This window comes from Triturus cristatus, chromosome 4_2 (genome assembly GCF_964204655.1).
Source record: "Triturus cristatus chromosome 4_2, aTriCri1.1, whole genome shotgun sequence".
In the NCBI taxonomy this organism is placed as follows: domain Eukaryota; kingdom Metazoa; phylum Chordata; class Amphibia; order Caudata; family Salamandridae; genus Triturus; species Triturus cristatus.
Genome location: NC_140586.1, coordinates 341,940,337 through 341,959,850, shown reverse-complemented (window position 1 = coordinate 341,959,850; position 19,514 = coordinate 341,940,337). Strand labels below are relative to the sequence as shown.

At 43.3% G+C, this 19,514-nt stretch overlaps 1 protein-coding gene across 1 annotated transcript in view; it reads left to right on the top strand.

Annotated features, from left to right (window-relative positions):
- Positions 1 to 19,514, top strand: part of LOC146833841 (uncharacterized) — a 750,859-nt gene that overhangs the window by 161,596 nt on the left and 569,749 nt on the right. The window contains exon 10 of the mRNA XM_085599920.1: positions 19,422 to 19,488. Within this exon, the coding sequence (XP_085456046.1) occupies positions 19,422 to 19,488 (67 nt within the window). The remainder of the gene's footprint in view (positions 1 to 19,421; positions 19,489 to 19,514) is intronic.

Genomic DNA, 19,514 nt, shown 5'->3' with positions numbered 1-19,514 from the left:
CGTGCTCACTGTGCGCGCACGGTGCGCGAAGCGCACCGTGCGCGCATGGAACGAACTGCGTTAAGTGGGCGTACACGCCACGAATGGCGTAAAGTAACTTAGCATTTAAAAAACCGTACAAATTCACTGAAAAAACCATAGGTTTCACACACGTTATAGTTAGGAATTAGCATTTAAAAAACCTTGCAAATTCACTGAAAAAACCATAGGTTTCAGACATGTTATAGTTAGCGGAAATTTTACTGATAAAAAACCAATGAAATTCCTCCGTTATAGTTAGTGCAGGCAACTATAACTCACGCGACCGCAATCTTCTGCTGATGACATATGTGTCTTTATGAAAAAAAAATATTTGTAATATATGTATAGCTAAAAATTTATGGAAGAAGACATGGGCAAATAAGTGTCTAAATACAGTATTAGCATCAGCAGAGGATTGCGGTCGCGTGAGTTATAGTTGCCTGCACTAACTATAACGGAGGAATTTCATTGGTTTTTTATCAGTAAAATTTCCGCTAACTATAACATGTCTGAAACCTATGGTTTTTTCAGTGAATATATATATATATATATATATAATAGCACGAGCCACGCCGATCCAAGGTAGCACAATTCAATTTATTTTCCGGGCAAAAAACAGACGTGTTTCAAACACACAACCTCTTGGTTACATAATCACATTTCGGAGTACACTTTTTTTTAATAGAATTAGCATCCCACATGACGCTCAACATAAAGAATAGACTATGTATTTCAACCATCGGTTGTCAAGAAAACTATAAGTTTTACATATTTGTCCCAACAAATCATCAGGAAAGTAAAAAAATATATAATCAAAATAAATTACATTTTGTGCATGTTTGAACGTCGATAGCAAGAAAAAAGGAAATTAATTCATGATGACAATTTTCAAGTATCGCCTCAGCGATTGCTAAGTATATAATGGGCAAGCGGTCATAAATACCATTCATCAGACGGATAAACAACTATGTTCCAAAATGATATATTTAAACAGTGTCCGTGTTTCTATAACAGGCTATGGTGGCAATTTAATAATAATGCGGTGTATGTTCGTGGTGGGTCTTAGATCAATGTGAGTGACAGTACGGTATTCCTATAACTCGGAGTAGGGTACCTTTGATAAATCAGAGAGCAATATATTATTATTGTCCCCTCTCCATTCACATTGAACACTTTACATGAAGTACCCATGTAAAGTGTTCAGGGTGCCGTGACCATTGTAAGGTGTTGGTATCGCACTGAGTTCCTTATTGGGTGTGGTACCCCTTTATAAACAAAAACAATAAGAGCGAGGTCACCCATGTGTTACTACATAAGGAGAGAGTGATTGCAGGAACAAACACCTGTATCTCTGTGCTCATAATTTCTAATCGTTGTGCAGGCAATCTCACTTTGCAGTCAGGCAATCTGTAAAAGAAAGTGAATAGACAAAATTACTTCACTCACAAATAAGGACCCACACAATCTTTACATACAAATAATGGTGTCAGCTCACCATTAGACCATTTTTAAAGTAAAAACGACCATAACTTCACATTAAGGGGAAATGTAATAAGTCACATTTCTCCCAATTGCTTCATTGGCTATCTCATTGCATGCACTATCACAAAATTCAAAAATAAATACAAACTATGATATGCACTTTCTGCACCTCACTCTCTTTCTGCACCTCTCTTGCCTCTTTCTGTACCTCACTTGCCTTTTTCTGTACTTCTCTTGCCACCTGCGGCACTTCTCCTGCATATTTCTACACCTCTCTGCCTGTTTCTGCACCTCTTGCTTCTTTCTGTACCACAATTGCCTCTTTCTGCACTTCTCTTGCCTCTTTCTGTACCTCTTGTGCGTCTTTCTACATCTCCCTTGCCTCTTTTCGCACCACACTCTCTTTTTTCGGCACTTCTCTTGCCCCTTTCTGTACCTCTCTTCCCTCCTGCTGTACCTCTCTTGCCTCTTCCTGTACCTCTCTTGCCTCTTTCTGTACATGTCTTCTTTCTGCACCTCATTCTCTTATTTCTGTACAACTCTTGCCTCTTTCTGAACACCTCTTGCCTCTTTCTGCACCTCTTGTGCCTCTTTCTCTACATGTCTTCCTCTTTCTGCACTTCTCTCGCTATTTTCTGCAATTCTCTTTCTTCTTTCTGTACTTATCTTGCCTGTTTCTGCAATTCTCTTGCTTCTTTCTTTTTGAACCTCTCTTGCCTTTTCTGCCCATTTCTTCCTCTTTCTGCACTTCTCTTGCTTCTTTCTGTACTTCTCTTGCTTCTTTCTGCACATCTCTTTCCTCTTTCTGCACTTCTCTTGCCTCTTTCTGGACCTTCCTTGCTTCTTTCTGTACTTCTCTTGCTTATTTCTGCACCTCACTTGCCTCTTTCTGCACTTTTCTTGCCTCTTTCTGCATCTCACTCTCTTCTTTATGCAATTCTCTTGCTTCTTTCTGCACTTCTCTTGCCTCTTTCTGTACTTCTCTTCCTTCTTTCTGCACCTCTCTTGCTTCGTTCTCTACTTATCTTGGGTCTTTCTGCACTTCTCTTGCCTGTTTCTGCACTTCTCTTGCCTCTTAGTGTACCTCTTTTGCCTTTTTCTGTCAATTTCTTCCTCTTTCTGCATCTCTCGTGCTTCTTTCTGCATATCTCTTGCCTATTTCTGCACTTCTCTTGCCTCTTTCTGTACCTCTTTTGCCTTTTTCCGTCAGTTTCTTCCTCTTTCTGCACCTCTCTTGCTTCTTTCTGCACATCTCTTTCCCCTTTCTGCACTTCTCTTGCTTCTTTCTGTACCTTTCTTGCCTCTTTCTGCACTTCTCTTGCTTATTTCTGCACCTCACTTGCCTCATTCTGCACTTCTCTTGCTTCTTTCTGCACTTCTCTTGCTTCTTTCTGTACCTCTCTTCTTCATTCTGTACCTATCTTGCCTCTTTCTGCAATTGTCTTGCCCCTTTCTGTGCTTCTCTTGCCTATTTCTGCACTTCTCTTGCTTCTTTCTGCACCTCTCTTGCTTCTTTCTGCATTTCTCACTTCTTTCTGCACTTCTCTTGCCTCTTTGTGCACTTCTCTTGCATCTTTATGCACTTCTCTTGCTTCTTTCCATACTTCTCTTGCCTCTTTCTAGACCTTTCTTACTCTTTCTGCACCTCTCTTGTTTTTTCCGGTACTGCTCTTGCCTATTTTTGTATCTCTCTTGCCTCTTTCTGCATCTCACTTGTCTCTTTCAGCACCTCACTTCCCTCTTTCTGCACTTCTCTTTCCTCTTTCTGCAGCTTATCCTCTTCTTTCTGTACCTTTATTTCCTCTTTCTGAATCTCTCGTGCCTCTTTCTGTACCTCTCTTGCCTCCTTCTGCACCTTTCTTGCCTCTTTCAACACTTCTCTTGCTTCTTCCTGCACCTTGCTCTCTTCTTTCTGCAGGTCTCTTGCCTCTTTTTGTACTTGTCTTGTTCCTTTCTGCACTTTTCTTGCTTCTTTCTGCACCTCTATTGCCTCTTTCTGTACTTCTCTCCTCTTTCTGTACCTCTCTTGTCTCGTTTTGCACTTCTTTTGCCTATTTCTTAAGTACTCTTGCTTCTTTCTGCACTTCTCTTGCTTCTTTCTGCACTTCTCTTGCTTCATTCTGTTCTTCTCTTGCCTCTTTCTGCACTTGTCCTGTCCATTTCTGTGCTTCTCTTTCCAATTTCTGCACTTCTTTTGCTTCTTTCTGCACCTCTCTTGCTTTCTCCTGCACTTCTATTGCTTCTTACTGAATTTCTCTTGCTTCTTACTGCACTTCTCTTGCGTCTTTTTGCACTTCTTTTGCCTCTTTCTGTGCTTCTCTTGCCTCTTTCTGGACATTTCTTACTCTTTCTGCACCTCTTTTGTTTTTTTCCGGCCCTTCTCTTGCCTATTTCTGTACTTCTCTTGCCTCTTTCTGTACCTCACTTGCCTCTTTCAGCACCTCACTTGCCTCTTTCTGCACTTCTCCTTCCTCTTTCTGCAGCTCACCCTCTTCTTTCTGGACCTCTCTTACCTCTTTCTGTACCTCGCTTGCCTCTTTCTGTACCTTTTGTGCCTCTTTCTACACTTCTCTAGCCTCTTTCTGCACCTCACTCTCTTTTTTCTGCACCTCTCTTGCCTCTTTCTGCCCCTCATTTGCTTCTTTCTGTACTTCTCTTGCCTCTTTCTGCACCTCTCTTGCCTCTTTCTGCACTTTTCTTGGCTCTTTCTGTACCTCTATTGCCTCTTTCTGCACCTCACTTGCCTCTTTCTGCACTTCTCTTGGCACTTTTTGTACCTCACTCTCTTATCTCTACACCTCTCTTGCCTCTTTCTGCACTTCTCTTGTTCCATTCTGCACTTTTCTTGCTTCTTTCTGCACCTCTCTTGCTTTCTCCTGCACTTCTCTTGCTTCTTACTGAATTTCTCTTGTTTCTTACTGCGCTTCTCTTGCGTCTTTTTGCACTTCTCTTGCCTCTTTCTGTACTTCTCTTGCCTCTTTCTGGACATTTCTTACTCTTTCTACACCTCTTTTGTTTTTTTCCGGCACTTCTCTTGCCTATTTCTGTACTTCTCTTGCCTCTTTCTGTACCTCACTTGCCTCTTTCAGCACCTCACTTGCCTCTTTCTGCACTTCTCCTTCCTCTTTCTGCAGCTCACCCTCTTCTTTCTGGACCTCTCTTGCCTCTTTCTGTACCTCGCTTGCCTCTTTCTGTACCTTTTGTGCCTCTTTCTACACTTTTCTAGCCTCTTTCTGCACCTCACTCTCTTTTTTCTGCACCTCTCTTGCCTTTTTCTGCCCCTCATTTGCTTCTTTCTGTACTTCTCTTGCCTCTTTCTGCACCTCTATTTCCCCTTTCTGCACTTCTCTTGCCTCTTTCTGTACCTTTCTTGCCTGTTTCTGCACTTCTCTTGCCTCTTAGTGTACCTCTTTTGCCTTTTTCTGTCAATTTCTTCCTCTTTCTGTGCCTCTCCTACTTCTTTCTGCATATCTCTTGCCTCTTTCTGCACTTCTCTTGCCTCTTTCTGTACTTCTCTTGCTGCTTTCTGTACTTCTCTTGCTTATTTCTATACCTCACCTGCCTCTTTCTGCACTTCTCTTGCCTCTTTCTGCACTTCAATCCATTCTTTCTGCACCTCTCTTGTCTCTTTCTGCACTTCCCTTGTCTCTTTCTGCACCTCATGTGCCTTTTACTGCACCTCCCTCTCTTCTTTCTGCACCTCTCTTGCCTTTTGCTGCACATTTCCTCCTCTTTCTGCACTTCTCCTGCTTCTTTCTGTACTTCTCTTTCTTCTTTCTGTACCTCACTTGCCTCTTTCTGCACTTCTCTTGCCTCTTTCTGTGCCTCACTCTTTTCTTTCTGCACCTCTCTTGCCTCTTTCTGCACTTCTCTTTTCTCTTCTGTACCTCTCTTGCTTCTTTCTGCACCTCACTCTCTTCTTTCTGCATCTCTCTTGCCTCTTTCTGCACTTCTCTTGTTCATTTCTGTACTTTTCTCGCTTCTTTCTGTACCTCTCTTGCCTCTTTCTGTACTTCTCTCTTCTTTCTGTACCTCTCTTGTCTCGTTCTGCACTTCTTTTGACTCTTTCTGTAATTCTCTTGCTTCTTTCTGCACTTCTCTTGCTTCTTTCTGCACTTCTCTTGCTTCTTTCTGTACCTCTCTTCTTCATTCTGTACCTATCTTGCCTCTTTCTGCAATTGTCTTGCCCCTTTCTGTGCTTCTCTTGCCTATTTCTGCACTTCGCTTGCTTCTTTCTGCACCTCTCTTGCTTCTTTCTGCATTTCACACTTCTTTCTGCACTTCTCTTGCCTCTTTGTGCACTTCTCTTGCATCTTTATGCACTTCTCTTGCTTCTTTCTATACTTCTCCTGCCTCTTTCTAGACCTTTCTTACTCTTTCTGCACCTCTCTTGTTTTTTCCGGCACTGCTCTTGCCTATTTTTGTATCTCTCTTGCCTCTTTCTGCATCTCACTTGTCTCTTTCAGCACCTCACTTCCCTCTTTCTGCACTTCTCTTTCCTCTTTCTGCAGCTTATCCTCTTCTTTCTGTACCTTTATTTCCTCTTTCTGAATCTCTCGTGCCTCTTTCTGTACCTCTCTTGCCTCCTTCTGCACCTTTCTTGCCTCTTTCAACACTACTCTTGCTTCTTCCTGCACATTGCTCTCTTCTTTCTGCAGGACTCTTGCCTCTTTCTGTACTTGTCTTGTTCCTTTCTGCACTTTTCTTGCTTCTTTCTGCACCTCTATTGCCTCTTTCCGTACTTCTCTCCTCTTTCTGTACCTCTCTTGTCTTGTTTTGCACTTGTTTTGCCTATTTCTGTAGTACTCTTGCTTCTTTCTGCACTTCTCTTGCTTCTTTCTGCACTTCTCTTGCTTCATTCTGTTCTTCTCTTGCCTCTTTCTGCACTTGTCCTGTCCATTTCTGTGCTTCTCTTTCCAATTTCTGCACTTCTTTTGCTTCTTTCTGCACTTCTCTTGCTTTCTCCTGCACTTCTCTTGCTTCTTACTGAATTTCTCTTGCTTCTTACTGCACTTCTCTTGCGTCTTTTTGCACTTCTCTTGCCTCTTTCTGTACTTCTCTTGCCTCTTTCTGGACACTTCTTACTCTTTCTGCACCTCTTTTGTTTTTTTCCTGCACTTCTCTTGCCTATTTCTGTATTTCTCTTGCCTCTTTCTGTACCTCACTTGCCTCTTTCAGCACCTCACTTGCCTCTTTCTGCACTTCTCCTTCCTCTTTCTGCAGCTCACCCTCTTCTTTCTGGACCTCTCTTGCCTCTTTCTGTACCTCGCTTGCCTCTTTCTGTACCTTTTGTACCTCTTTCTACACTTCTCTAGCTTCTTTCTGCACCTCACTCTCTTTTTTCTGCACCTCTCTTGCCTCTTTCTGCCCCTCATTTGCTTCTTTCTGTACTTCTCTTGCCTCTTTCTGCACCTCTCTTGCCTCTTTCTGCAGTTTTCTTGGCTCTTTCTGTACCTCTATTGCCTCTTTCTGCACCTCACTTGCCTCTTTCTGCACTTCTCTTGGCTCTTTTTGTACCTCACTCTCTTATCTCTACACCTCTCTTGCCTCTTTCTGCACTTCTCTTGTTCCTTTCTCCACTTTTCTTGCTTCTTTCTGCACCTCTCTTGTCTCTTTCTGCACTTCTTTTGCATCTTTCTTTGGTTCTCTTCCTGCTTTTTGCACTTCTCTTGTTTCTTTCTGTACCTTTCTTGCTTCTTTCTGTATTTCTCTTGCCTCTTTCTGTACTCGTCTTGACCCTTTCTGCGCTTCTCTTGCTTCTTTCTGCACCTCAGTTGCCTCTTACTGCAACTCCCTCTCTTCTTTCTGCACTCGTCTTGCCTCTTTCTGCACCGACTTGACTCTTGCTGTACCTCACTCTCTTCTTTCTACACTTCTCTAGCCTCTTTCTGCACCTCACTCTCTTTTTTCTGCACCTCTCTTGCCTCTTTCTGCCCCTCATTTGCTTCTTTCTGTACTTCTCTTGCCTCTTTCTGCGCCTCTCTTGCCTCTTTCTGCACTTTTCTTGGCTCTTTCTGTACCTCTATTGCCTCTTTCTGCACCTCACTTTCCTCTTTCTGCACTTCTCTTGGCTCTTTTTGTACCTCACTCTCTTATCTCTACACCTCTCTTGCCTCTTTCTGCACTTCTCTTGTTCCTTTCTGCACTTTTCTTGCTTCTTTCTGCACCTCTCTTGTCTCTTTCTGCACTTCTTTTGCGTCTTTCTTTGGTTCTCTTCCTGCTTTTTGCACTTCTCTTGTTTCTTTCTGTACCTCTCTTGCTTCTTTCTGTATTTCTCTTGCCTCTTTCTGTACTCGTCTTGACCCTTTCTGCACTTCTCTTGCTTCTTTCTGTACTTCTCTTGCTTATTTCTGCACCTCACTTGCCTCTTTCTGCACTTATCTTGCCTCTTTCTGCACCTCACTCTCTTCTTTTCTGCACCTCTCTTCCCTTTTTCCGTACCTCTCTTGCCTCTTTCTGTACATGTGTTATTCTTTCTGCACCTCATTCTTATTTCTGCACAACTCTTGTCTCTTTCTGTACATCTCTTGCCTCTTTCTGTACTTCTTGTGCCTCTTTCTGTACATGTCTTCCTCTTTCTGCACTTCTCTCGCTATTTTCTGCGATTCTCTTGCTCTTTCCTCTTTCTTTAACTCTCCTGCCTCTTTCTGCACCTCACTTGCCTCTTACTGCACTTCTTTTGCGTCTTTCTTTGGTTCTCTTCCTGCTTTTTTCACTTCTCTTGCTTCTTTCTGTACCTCTCTTGCTTCTTTCTGTATTTCTCTTGCCTCTTTCTGCACTCGTCTTGACCTTTCTGTGCTTCTCTTGCTTCTTTCTGCACTTCTCTTGCTTATTTCTGCACCTCACTTGCCTCTTTCTGCACTTCTCTTGCCTCTTTCTGCACCTCACTCTCTTCTTTTCTGCACCTCTCTTCCCTTTTTCCGTACCTCTCTTGCCTCTTTCTGTACATGTGTTATTCTTTCTGTACCTCACTCTCTTCATTCTGTACTGCTCTTGCCTCTTTCTGCAACTCCCTCTCTTGCCTCTTTCTGCACCTCAGTTGCCTCTTACTGCATATCCCTCTCTTCTTTCTGCACTCGTCTTGCCTCTTTCTGCACCGACTTGACTCTTGCTGTACCTCACTCTCTTCTTTCTGCACTTCTCTTGCTTCTTTCTGCACTTCTATTACCTCTTTTTGTACCTTCTTTCTGCACTTCTCTTGCTTCTTTCTGCACTTCTCTTGCCTCTTTCTGCTCTTCTCTTGCCTCTTTCTGCACTTCTCTTGCTTATTTCTGCACTTCTCTTTCTTCTTTCTGTATCTCACTTGCCTCTTTCTGCACTTCTCTTGTCTCTTTCAGCACCTCCCACTCTTCTTTTTTTACCTGTCTTGCCTATGTCTACACTTCTCTTGTCACTTTATGTACCCCTCTTTCCTCTTTCTGCACCTCATTTGCCTCTTTCTGTACCTCACTCTCTTCTTTCTGCACTTCCTTTGCTTCTTTCTGCACTTCTATTGCACTTATATTGCTACTTTCTGCACTTTTCTTCTTCTTTCAACACCTCTCTTGCCTCTTTCTATACCTTTCTTCCTCTTTCTGTACTTCTCTTGTTCCTTACTGCTCTTTTTTTGCTTCTTTTTGCACTTCTCTTGCCTCATTGTGCTCTTCTCTTGCGTCTTTCTGCACTTCTCTTGATGCATTATGTACTTCTCATGCCTCTCTATGGAAATTTATTAATCTTTCTGCACCTCTCTTATTTTTTCCAGCAGTTCTCTTGCCTCTTTATGTACCTCACTTGCTTCTTTCTTAACTTCTCTTGCTTCTTTCTGTACCTCTCTTTCTTCTATCTGTACTTCTCTTGCCTCTTCCTGTACTTGTCTTGTCCCTTTCTGTGCTTCTCTTGCCTCTTTCTGCACCTCTCTTGCTTCTTTCTGCACCTCTCCAGCTTCTTTCTGCACCTCTCTTGCTCCTTTCTGCACTTCTCATGCCTCTTTGTATACTTCTCATGTGTCTTTCTGCACTTCTCTTGCTTATTTCTGCACTTCCCTTGCCTTATAATGCACTTCTCTTGCTTCTTTCTGTACCTCACTTACTTCTTTCTGCACCTCACTCTTTTTTTCTGCACCTCTCTTGCCTCTTTCTGCACTTCTCTTGTCTCTTTCTGTACTTCCCTTGCCTCTTTCTGGTCATTTCTTACTCTTTCTGCACCTCTCTTGTTTATTCCAGCACTTCTCTTGCCTCTTTATGTACCTCACTTGCCTCTTTCTGTACCTCACTTGCCTCTTTATGTACCTCACATGCCTCTTTCTGCACTTGTATTGCCCCTTTCTGTGCTTCTCTTGCTTTTTTCTGCACCTCTTCTGCTTCTTTGTGTACTTCTCGTGCCTCTTTGTGCACTTCTATTGCGTGCAGAAACTTATCTTGCCTCTTTCTGTACTTCTGTTACCTCTTTATGGACATTTCTTACTCTTTCTGCACCTCTCTTTTTTTCTGGCGCCTCTCTTGCCTCTTTCGGTACCTCACTCTCTTCTTTCTGTACCTCTCCTGCTTCTTTCTGTACCTCTCTTGTCTCTTTCTACACTTGTATTGCCCCTTTCTGTGCTTCTCTTGCCTCTTTCAGCACTTCTCTTGCTTTTTTCTGCACCTCTTCTGCTTCTTTGTGTACTTCTTGTGCCTCTTTGTGCACTTCTATTGCGTGCAGAAACTTCTCTTGCCTCTTTCTGTACTTCTGTTACCTCTTTATGGACATTTCTTACTCTTTCTGCACCTCTCTTTTTTCTGGTGCCTCTCTTGCCTCTTTCTGTACCTCTCTCGCCTCTTTCTGTACCTCTCTTGCTTCTCTCTGCACCTCACTTGCTCCTTTCTGCACTTCTCATGCCTCTTTGTATACTTCTCATGCGTCTCTCTGCACTTCTCTTGCTTATTTCTGCACTTCCCTTGCCTTTTTATGCACTTCTCTTGCTTCTTTCTGCACCTCTCTTGCTCCTTTCTGCAATTCTCATGCCTCTTTGTATACTTCTCATGCGTACTTTCTGCACTTCTCTTGCTTATTTCTGCACTTCCCTTCCATCAGTATGCACTTCTCTTGCTTCTTTCTGTACCTCACTTGCCTCTTTCTGCACTTCTCTTGCTTCTTTCTGCACCTCGCTCTTTTCTTTCTGCACCTCTCTTGCCTCTTTCTGCACTTCTCTTGTCTCTTTCTGTACTTCTCGTGCCTCTTTCTGGTCATTTCTTACTCTTTCTGCACCTCTCTTGTTTATTACGGCACTTCTCTTGCCTCTTTCCGTACCTCACTTGCCTCTTTCTGTACCTCACTTGCCTCTTTCTGCACCTCACGTGCCACTTTCTGCATTTCTCTTGCCTCTCTGCAGCTTACCCTCTTTTTTCTGCACCTCTCTTGCCTCTTTCCGTACCTCACTCTCTTCTTTCTATACCTCTCTTGCTTCTTTCTGTACCTCTCTTGTCTCATTCTACACTTGTCTTGCCCCTTTCTGTGCTTCTCTTGCCTCTTTCAGCACTTCTCTTGCTTCTTTCTGCACCTCTCCTGCTTCTGTGTGTACTTCTTCTGCCTCTTTGTGCACTTCTGTTGCGTGCAGAAACTTCTCTTGCCTCTTTCTGTACTTCTGTTGCCTCTTTCTGGGCATTTCTTACTCTTTCTGCGCCTATCGTTTTTTCTGATGCTTCTCTTGCCTCTTTCTGTATCTCTCTTGCCTCTTTCTGTTCCTCTCTTCCCTCTTTCTGCACCTCATGTGCCTCTTTCTGCACTTATCTCGCCTCTTTCTGTACCTCGCACCTCTCTTGCCTCTTTCTACACCTCACTTGCTTCTTTCTCTACTTCTCTTGCTTGGTATCTGCACCTCTGTTGCCTCTTTCTGCACTTCTCTTGGCTCTTTCTGTATCTCTACTGCCTCTTTCTGCACCTCTATTGCCTCTTTCTGCATTTCTCTTGCCTCTTTCATGTACCTCACTCTATTCTTTGTGCACCTCTCTTTGCTCTTTCTGCACTTCTCTTCCCTCTTTCTGAACCTTTCTTGCTACTTTCTGTATCTCACGTGCCTATTTCTGCACCCCACTCTCTTCTTTCGGCACTTCTCTAGACTCTCTCAGCACCTGACTTGACTCTTGGTGTATCTCAATCTCCTCTTTCTGCACTTCTCTTGCTTCTTTCTGTACTTCTATTGCCTCTTTCTGTACTTTCTTTCTGTACCTGTCTTCCTCTTTCTGCACCTCTCTTGCCTCTTTATACCTCTTTCTGCACCTCTCTTGCTTCTTTCTGTAACTCTCTTGCTTCTTTCTGTACTTCTCTTGCTTTTTTGTGCACTTCTCTTGTGTCTTTCCGCATTTCTCCTGCCTCTTTCTGCAATTCTCTTGCCTCTCTCTGCCTATTTCTTACTCTTTCTGCACCTCTCTTTTTTCTGCACTTCCCTTGCCTCTTTCTGTACCTCTCTCGCCTCTTTCTGTACTCAAATTGGAAGTGCAAGCTGTCAAGTTTAAACGTCTGCATGCTCTCGTGACTAAGGTATATGTCTACTTGTACATATATTCTCACATGTGTTATGCATCTGAAGATGGTAGCCTAAAAAGCAGGTAGCTTCTTCTGTAGGTGGTCAAATCTTCTCAGTTCTGCTCTGTCATTTGGTTGCACAGGCAGACATGTCTTACGTATGTAGGTATTATAGAGCCCCTCAAATATACTACTGAATACCCATGTGCCCTGTATGAGCAGAAAGAAATACATACACCTTCTTGTACACAGATGTACAGAGTATGCTGTTTGAAACACAAGTATTCAAGTATTTGTATGTTTATTTTTATGTAACATGTCACAAGGTCAAAGCACAAACACACACATACCTTTACAAACTTGGTGAGACTTACAACAGTGATATTGTTAGGATTGCTGTTTTACATTTGGTAGGCCTAACATTCTGAGCAGTCGATGAATAATGAACCTTCAAGAGAAAAGTGAGGTTTAAGACATCTTGAGAGAAGGATTAGTGATTAGGCTACTCTGTATGAGTCTGTGGAAAGGTACATTGAAGTAGGCCTCTTTCTGTACCTCAGTTGCTTCTTTGTGCACTCTCTTGCTTCTTTCTGCACTCTCTTGCTTCTTTCTGCACCTTTCTTCCTCTTTCTGCACCTCTCTTGCCTCTTTCTGCACATCTCTTGCCTCTTTCTGCACTTCTCTTGCTTCTTTCTGCGCCTTTCTTCCTCTTTCTGTACATGTCCTACCTATGTAGGCATAGTTAGAAATTAGCATTTCAAAAAAAACCTTAGAAATCCACTGAAAAAACACAGGTTTCATGGATGTTATAGTTGGAAATTAGCATTTAAAAAACTTAAAAATTCACTGAAAAAAACAGAGGTTTCAGGCACACTGTCCTTGTTTGCGCCATGGCACACATTTTAATAGATGTGCCATGCATAAACAGGGAAAGTGTGCCGTATTACAGTGAAATCGCTGTCCTCCAGGGCAGCCACATACTCTTGCTGCCCTAGGGGCAGTGCATTCAAATAAAATATGGAATGGGTGCTTCAAAGCCGCTCTGTGTTTCACAGTACAGATGGGTTGCAGCCTGCTCTTTAAAGAGGGAAGAGAGATCCCCCTGCAGACTGGTGCAGTCACTCACTGACCCCTTTTCCCCTTTCAGAGGGCTGACTTTCAATGCGCCTCCTAAAGGCTAGTTTGAGTCTTCTCCCGTATTCATAATACAGCACAGGTGCAGAAGCAAAGTGATTCCCTCATTTGCATGGGGCCACACCCCCAAGCGAATAAGAGAATGCCCTCTAATGACAATGCTGGCGATACATGTGTGGCAGCACTATCTGTATTATAGAAGGGGCTGCATATGCATCAGTGGGGTGCAGAAAGCAGACGCAGATGCCTTTTGCGCCCTTCGGGCACACTTTGTAGTATGGCCCCACAATGGTGAACTGGGCATAGATTCAAGTACATTACTCGGCCATTCTACCAGTTATAAACAGAAGATGTCAAGCATACTGGAACTTACCTCGTGAGAAATCAGCATAGTCCCATAGAAAAATTAGGGTTGTGGCATGGAAGCAGTAGTTCAAGAAGCAGTCCCAGCAATTATGCCTGGCTACAGATATCTTATTGATTGCCATGCTGATAGATTCTGCTCCAGTCAACATGATACATCCAGCTGTGCTAGGCTTTGATGTGCAGCTGAACTTGGATTTGGCAGGATTTGGCAGGACTCAGGCGCAGTGAGAGCAGTATCTACCTGATGTCCAAGTCGTACCTCCAAAACCCAGGCCACAGAGAAGATGATGAGTCGGAAAGGAATCTGTGAAGGCCAAGGTGGCATAGCCAGCGACTGCATGATTCAGGAATCAGAAGTGGAAGAGGCTAATTGACTATAAGATACTTCCAGCTGGAAACAACACACTGCTGGGAGGATTACTCAACAGTAAGATGGAATGGAAATGCGTCAGAAGGATACTTTGTTGGACATTTTTTCCACCAAAATCAGGTACTTCTATAAAAGGGTGGCAAAAGGCAATAGTCAAGCCTCAAGAGTGCTAGAGACATCAGATTGTAAAACAAGTTGAAAAATGTAGGAGTATCTCAGCATAAAAATTTGCAGTCACAAACAAGATAGCAAGTAGGGTAGTAAAAATGTGGAAAAGAATATGAACCTTACTTACAGATCTGCTTTAAGTGAGATAAAAAGGCATAATCAGCTAACTGGGCACGCTAATAGTGTTAGTAATGACACACTGAAACATCTGTGAGTAGAGAGAGATAGAGCTTGAATATCCAATCTTGAAAGAATGGTTACAGGGTGGTCTGTGGTATGCAAAAATTACTAAATACTCCTATTGGCCACTCTAAGTCATCTGATGCCATATAATCAATAGCATTTCAAGAGGTGATTTGTAACTAAATGATATAGATTGGCAAGGAGATTCAAATTGTGCAGTAGGAGGTGATTTGACCAAGAAAGCGGGTACTAAATGGGGCCAGAGTCTTGATATTTTTTGATCCAATGAAAACACTCCATAAAGCCATGGTATCACATGAGACTGTTACACGGGAGCCCACAATTATTAGCAAATACTGTTAAACATACTGGTAATGTGCTAGTCAATAAACTAGCTAAGACTGTAATGCCCACTCACAGCACACTAGCAATTCACATCACAACTTGGTCTCTGATATGGTCCCTGTAAAAAATGGATTATTATTTGGGTGGGAGACTACCCACCTCAAGTAATAATCACAACACTTGTTAGGGTGAACCCTCAAAGTTGCTAACTTAAACTGAGCTCAACCCACATGTAGGTATGGCACACAGCATACAGGCTTAACTTAGTGCTATATGTAAAGTATTTGAGCAGTAATAAAGTCAGAATACAAATCAATCAAAATCCCAAACTAAATTAGAAATATAGAGTAAAATGTAATAAATCAAATTACACCAAATGACAAAAAACAATAAGCAGACCTGGACATAATAAGTTTGTACGTTTTAAATACAAATAGCACCAAGAAACATAAACTGGCAGTGATGGTCGCATAGGCCAGAGCCTTTGTGCAATTTGAATCTTGCCCACGATGGAGGCTTGGTCAGATACACCAACCAGGTTCATCCTAGTCAAATATTTTACCTTCTTACTTTTGTCAATTAAATTCCAATCCACCATAGGAGTACACTTCTAAAGCCCTCCTAGGACCTTAGGGGGTCACTGAGAGACTCACAGGGTGTATGCCAAATAGCAGATTCAAGCCAGGTCCAGTTGCCATTGGTAAGCTGGATAGTTGCAAGAAAAGGCCTGCTGTCGCTTGTTGAGACCCTGCAGCTTTAACAGCAGGTCAGGCTTATGACCCGTGGAGTCCACTTTGTCCTGGGTACAAACAGGACCAGGCCAGTCCTTGAGGGCTCCTCTCTGGTCACAGGCAGCAGGTACAGTCCTTTTCTGTTCTTCCTCAGGTCCAGAATGTGGTCTGAAGAGGGTGCTTGTGGGTGCCACATTTAAGCCTAGCACCAGCTAGTAGGTTTGGAAGATACCTAGGCACTCGCTAAGCATGGGGTAAAAGTTCCTGTGGCCAACCCTATCCAATGTTTTTAGTAGTTCCTGTTTACCTAACTGCAAATAGACCCAAAATGCCATGTGTCAGGGCATTTTCAAGATTGTGAAAGTCTTCTGTCACACTATATTTTGGCTCTCAGGGCTGGATGTTTGTGTGTGTGTTTGGGAGTGTCATATGCTAATCCTAGTGTCCTCCTACATCCAACACCCAAATCCTGTTTTAACCAAGTACGATAGCCACAGCGAACCCAGAGCCAGAAGCCTGGCAAGATAAAATCATGGCCATTCGGTAACCAGAGAGTAGATACACAAGAACTGTCTTGGCATCCTTTTGTCTCCTGCTTCGTGTGTAACCCAAATGTTATATGTAGCTCAAGAGCCTCATCAAGTAGCATTTGACAGTGTGGTGTCACAGGATGCTCATAGATTCCACTCTGAATATTCCGTGGAGCCCCGATGAGTCATCTCTTCCCATTATGACCAGCTTAATGTTTTCTCCTGAGATGTGTTTCTCACCTCTTTAACACCTATAAAGCTCATCTCTTTGATGTGCCACCTAACTAGCCATCCTGTCATGGAGGGAGGGCTCACTTCCTTCCTGGGCAGGTATTTGCTTTTGACTCCTGGGAGTGTTCATACTTCCTGGCAGGGAGTCAGATTGCTGTCTTGGTGGCAGCAGATAAAGGCTGTCAGCCAGGGCATAGGAAAGGCCAGGTGAAACAGAGGGGCAACTTCTAAGGTAGCCACCTGGGTACATGTCACATTAAATCTGTCCTTAGAATAAAGTCGGGTTTGCTGAGACAAGTTGTGTGATAACAAACATGACAAATTTCAGTGGGACCATAATGGAGCTGCCAACCTCTGGTTTGGCCTGTTGCCATCCCATGTTATCCTATGGACTGTCTATCACTTATATTGTCCTTTAATGGTAAATAGCACAATGGGGTAATATAATCTTGCACTAACGTGTCAACACTGTTAATTTCTTGCACCTGGCTCCTGGGCTTTAGGAAACCTTCCTTAGGGGTGGCTGGCATATATCAAAGATAGTGCATTGACTTTGCCGCACATGGTGAGATCAAGATTGAGTTCGAGTAGTTTCCAGGTCTCAGGAAAATCTTGGACAACAGGGTGTGCTTTGACTGTCAGCAGCTGGGGCACTGCAGAGGGGAGGCAGACTGCCCCAAAAGGAAGGTTACACCTGGGATGGCCAATATAGCCTTAGAAGAGGTCACCTCAGATGAAGGGTCAAGATGGTAAGCTGGTGATCCCTGAGGATGGTACTAAGCACTTCCACCCAGTAAGGTGAATGGGAACCCCACCACTGCCCTGAGAGACACAGGTGCCAGTCACACCATAGTGGTGGACAGGTAAGTGTCCCCAAACCAGGTATATTTCCCTATAGTAGACTCCTTCCATTAGGAGCTACAATATGTGATCAGACAGCCACAGGCTAACATGGGCACCCCGAGGTTGCCAGCTCCATTATGGTGCCACTGAAATATATCATGTTTGTTATCAAACAACTTGTCTCATCAACCCCCCCCCCCCTTATTCCAAGGACTGATTTAATGTGACATGCACCCAGATGGTTACCTTAGAGGTTGCCCACCTGGTTACCCCAGCCTTTTCTGTGCCCTGGCTAGCAGTCTACAGCTGCTGCTGCGAAGCCAGGAATCTTACCCACTGCCGGGAGGTGTGAACACTCACAGGAGTGAGAAACAAAGGTCTGCCCAGTAATGGGGTGACACCTTGCTCCCTGACTGGATGGCTAGGGAGAGGCACATCAAGGCGGTGAGCTTCAAAGCTTACTCAGCCTCCGAAATGTATCCAGGCTGTCTACCAGAGGAGGAACCAGCCAACCCCCTGCCAGAGGCACATTTGCTCCTGGAGAGGTGGGAAAATTAGGTACTCAAAAGGTGTACACCCCCATAGCGCTAGCTACACCCTTAGGGTGGGCTTCCTGGTCTTTAAAGGGAAGGAAGGTTTCTGCCAATTTTAAAAGTGACAGAATAGAAGGTTCTGGGTAGAAAACGTGCACACCTCCCCCCAATGTGGTACGCTCAGGGGAGGATTAGTCGCTGGAGATAGTAGCCCACCGGCTACTTGCCCCACCCCCCTAAATCTAGGATTTAAGGGGCACACCTAGCACCAGAACCTCAAATCTGATTCGACTTGCAACCAAGGACAAAGAAGAGACCCGGATCTGTGACTTCAGAACCTACATAAAACAAAGGCGAGATACTCTGTACCTGAGGAATACACCCTGAAACTGCATGACTGCAACTCGTCCGCGACCTGAGACTGGTTCCCCAGGAAAGTGGAACCCCTCTGAGAGCCAAAGGCAACTCCAGAACACCATTGGACTAAAGGCACTCGTCCCCTACAGTCTGCAGGTAAAACACACTCCCTGAAGCAAAGATTTACTGCACATCAGGCCCACCAAGGGATCGCCCAAAACTAAATGGTCTAGTGCATCGTGAGAAATGTGGACCTGACCTCCAGCAAGTTTCAAGTGGCTACCACTTTTCCCCAGACTTCAGGACGTTGAAGTAACTCCAAGCTGAGCTTGCAGCTGCCAAGGATTGTTGGTTGCCAGTCAGGGTACCACTCCCTTTGTTGGACACTGCAACTCGGGAGAACTCCACAGCATTTTCAACCTCATGCAGATGAGGCCCTGTTGTCAAGTTTTTGCATCAGTTTACTCACCAGCACGGTTTAAGCAGTAAAACCAGCAAACCTGTTGCTCCCGCTTCAGCACCATGGACAGCCAGGACAACTCTGCACCAAGGCCCTAGAAGGCAGGTAAAATTTAACTGACTGCCATGACAATGGTCCTGACACCCACTTCCCCTTAACGCTTAGTGGTTTCCACTGGTCTTGATTGTCATAATGTGTTTCTCCATTTACCACAATGTTAAAGTTTTGCAGTAGTGAATTCCAGTGATTTATTTTGCCTTTTAAAGTATATGGCTTCTGTAATATTTTGCAGATTTTCTTTGTTTTGGTGTTTAAATTTGTATAAAATCCACTCTATTTTTATAAATTGGTGTCGGAATTCTTTTGAGGGTGTCAATTACTTTTCGTCCATGTTGGTACTTTGAAATGCTTAACACATGGTCCTCTAGTAAAGCCTGAGTGCTCTGTGCCACAATACTAGGGCACAGCTAGGGATTTATTAGTGTGAATGGAAAGGAACCTCTTTTGGGGTATTGTGAGTGTATTGCACAGTGAAGCCTAACAAGCCTGACTACATACTACACCACTTTACTACAACAACCAAACATTAAAACATGTCTATAAACCAAACAAACAAGAATGGGGCAAATAAAAGGAATAAGTCATGATCCATGTTTACTAGCATTCCTATGCATCAAAATGAAAGTAGGACAATTTTAGATGAAACATCTTTCAGCAGCCTTCTGTATTCTGTAACAAACATCATTGGATTGACCCCACCAGTAAGAAATCAAACTATATTTCTTTCCCTTCATTTTCTTTGGATTGCATTCTAGCTTGTTTAATGGAAAATTCATTAGAGGTAATTCATATGGTAAATTGGATGTCACCCATGGGGTTAGCAGTGAAGACAGCATGACAATATGAATTAAAACCCCAAAAACAGAAGAGCAGTGGAAATTATACATAACCATCTGTCCATGAAGAAATCATCTAACATGTGAACCATTTGCTAGGCAAATAGCAAATGGATTAATGGAGTCAAGAGTGCTGCAATAAGCTGTGAAAGAAATTCCAATATGACTTGATAGTAATGTTGTAGTGAAAAAATAATATTTCAACCACTTATAAGCTGTGCATTAAACCAGGCACAACAACCTACTGCTGAACAGATGACCAATATTTATATATTTCTCCGAATTTCAGAGTTTTCTGCCCAGATGGATGTCTGACTCAGGAGAGTAAAGTGTGGGGAACTGATATTTATACTGGAGTAAGTACAATGAAACCGCCCGTAAT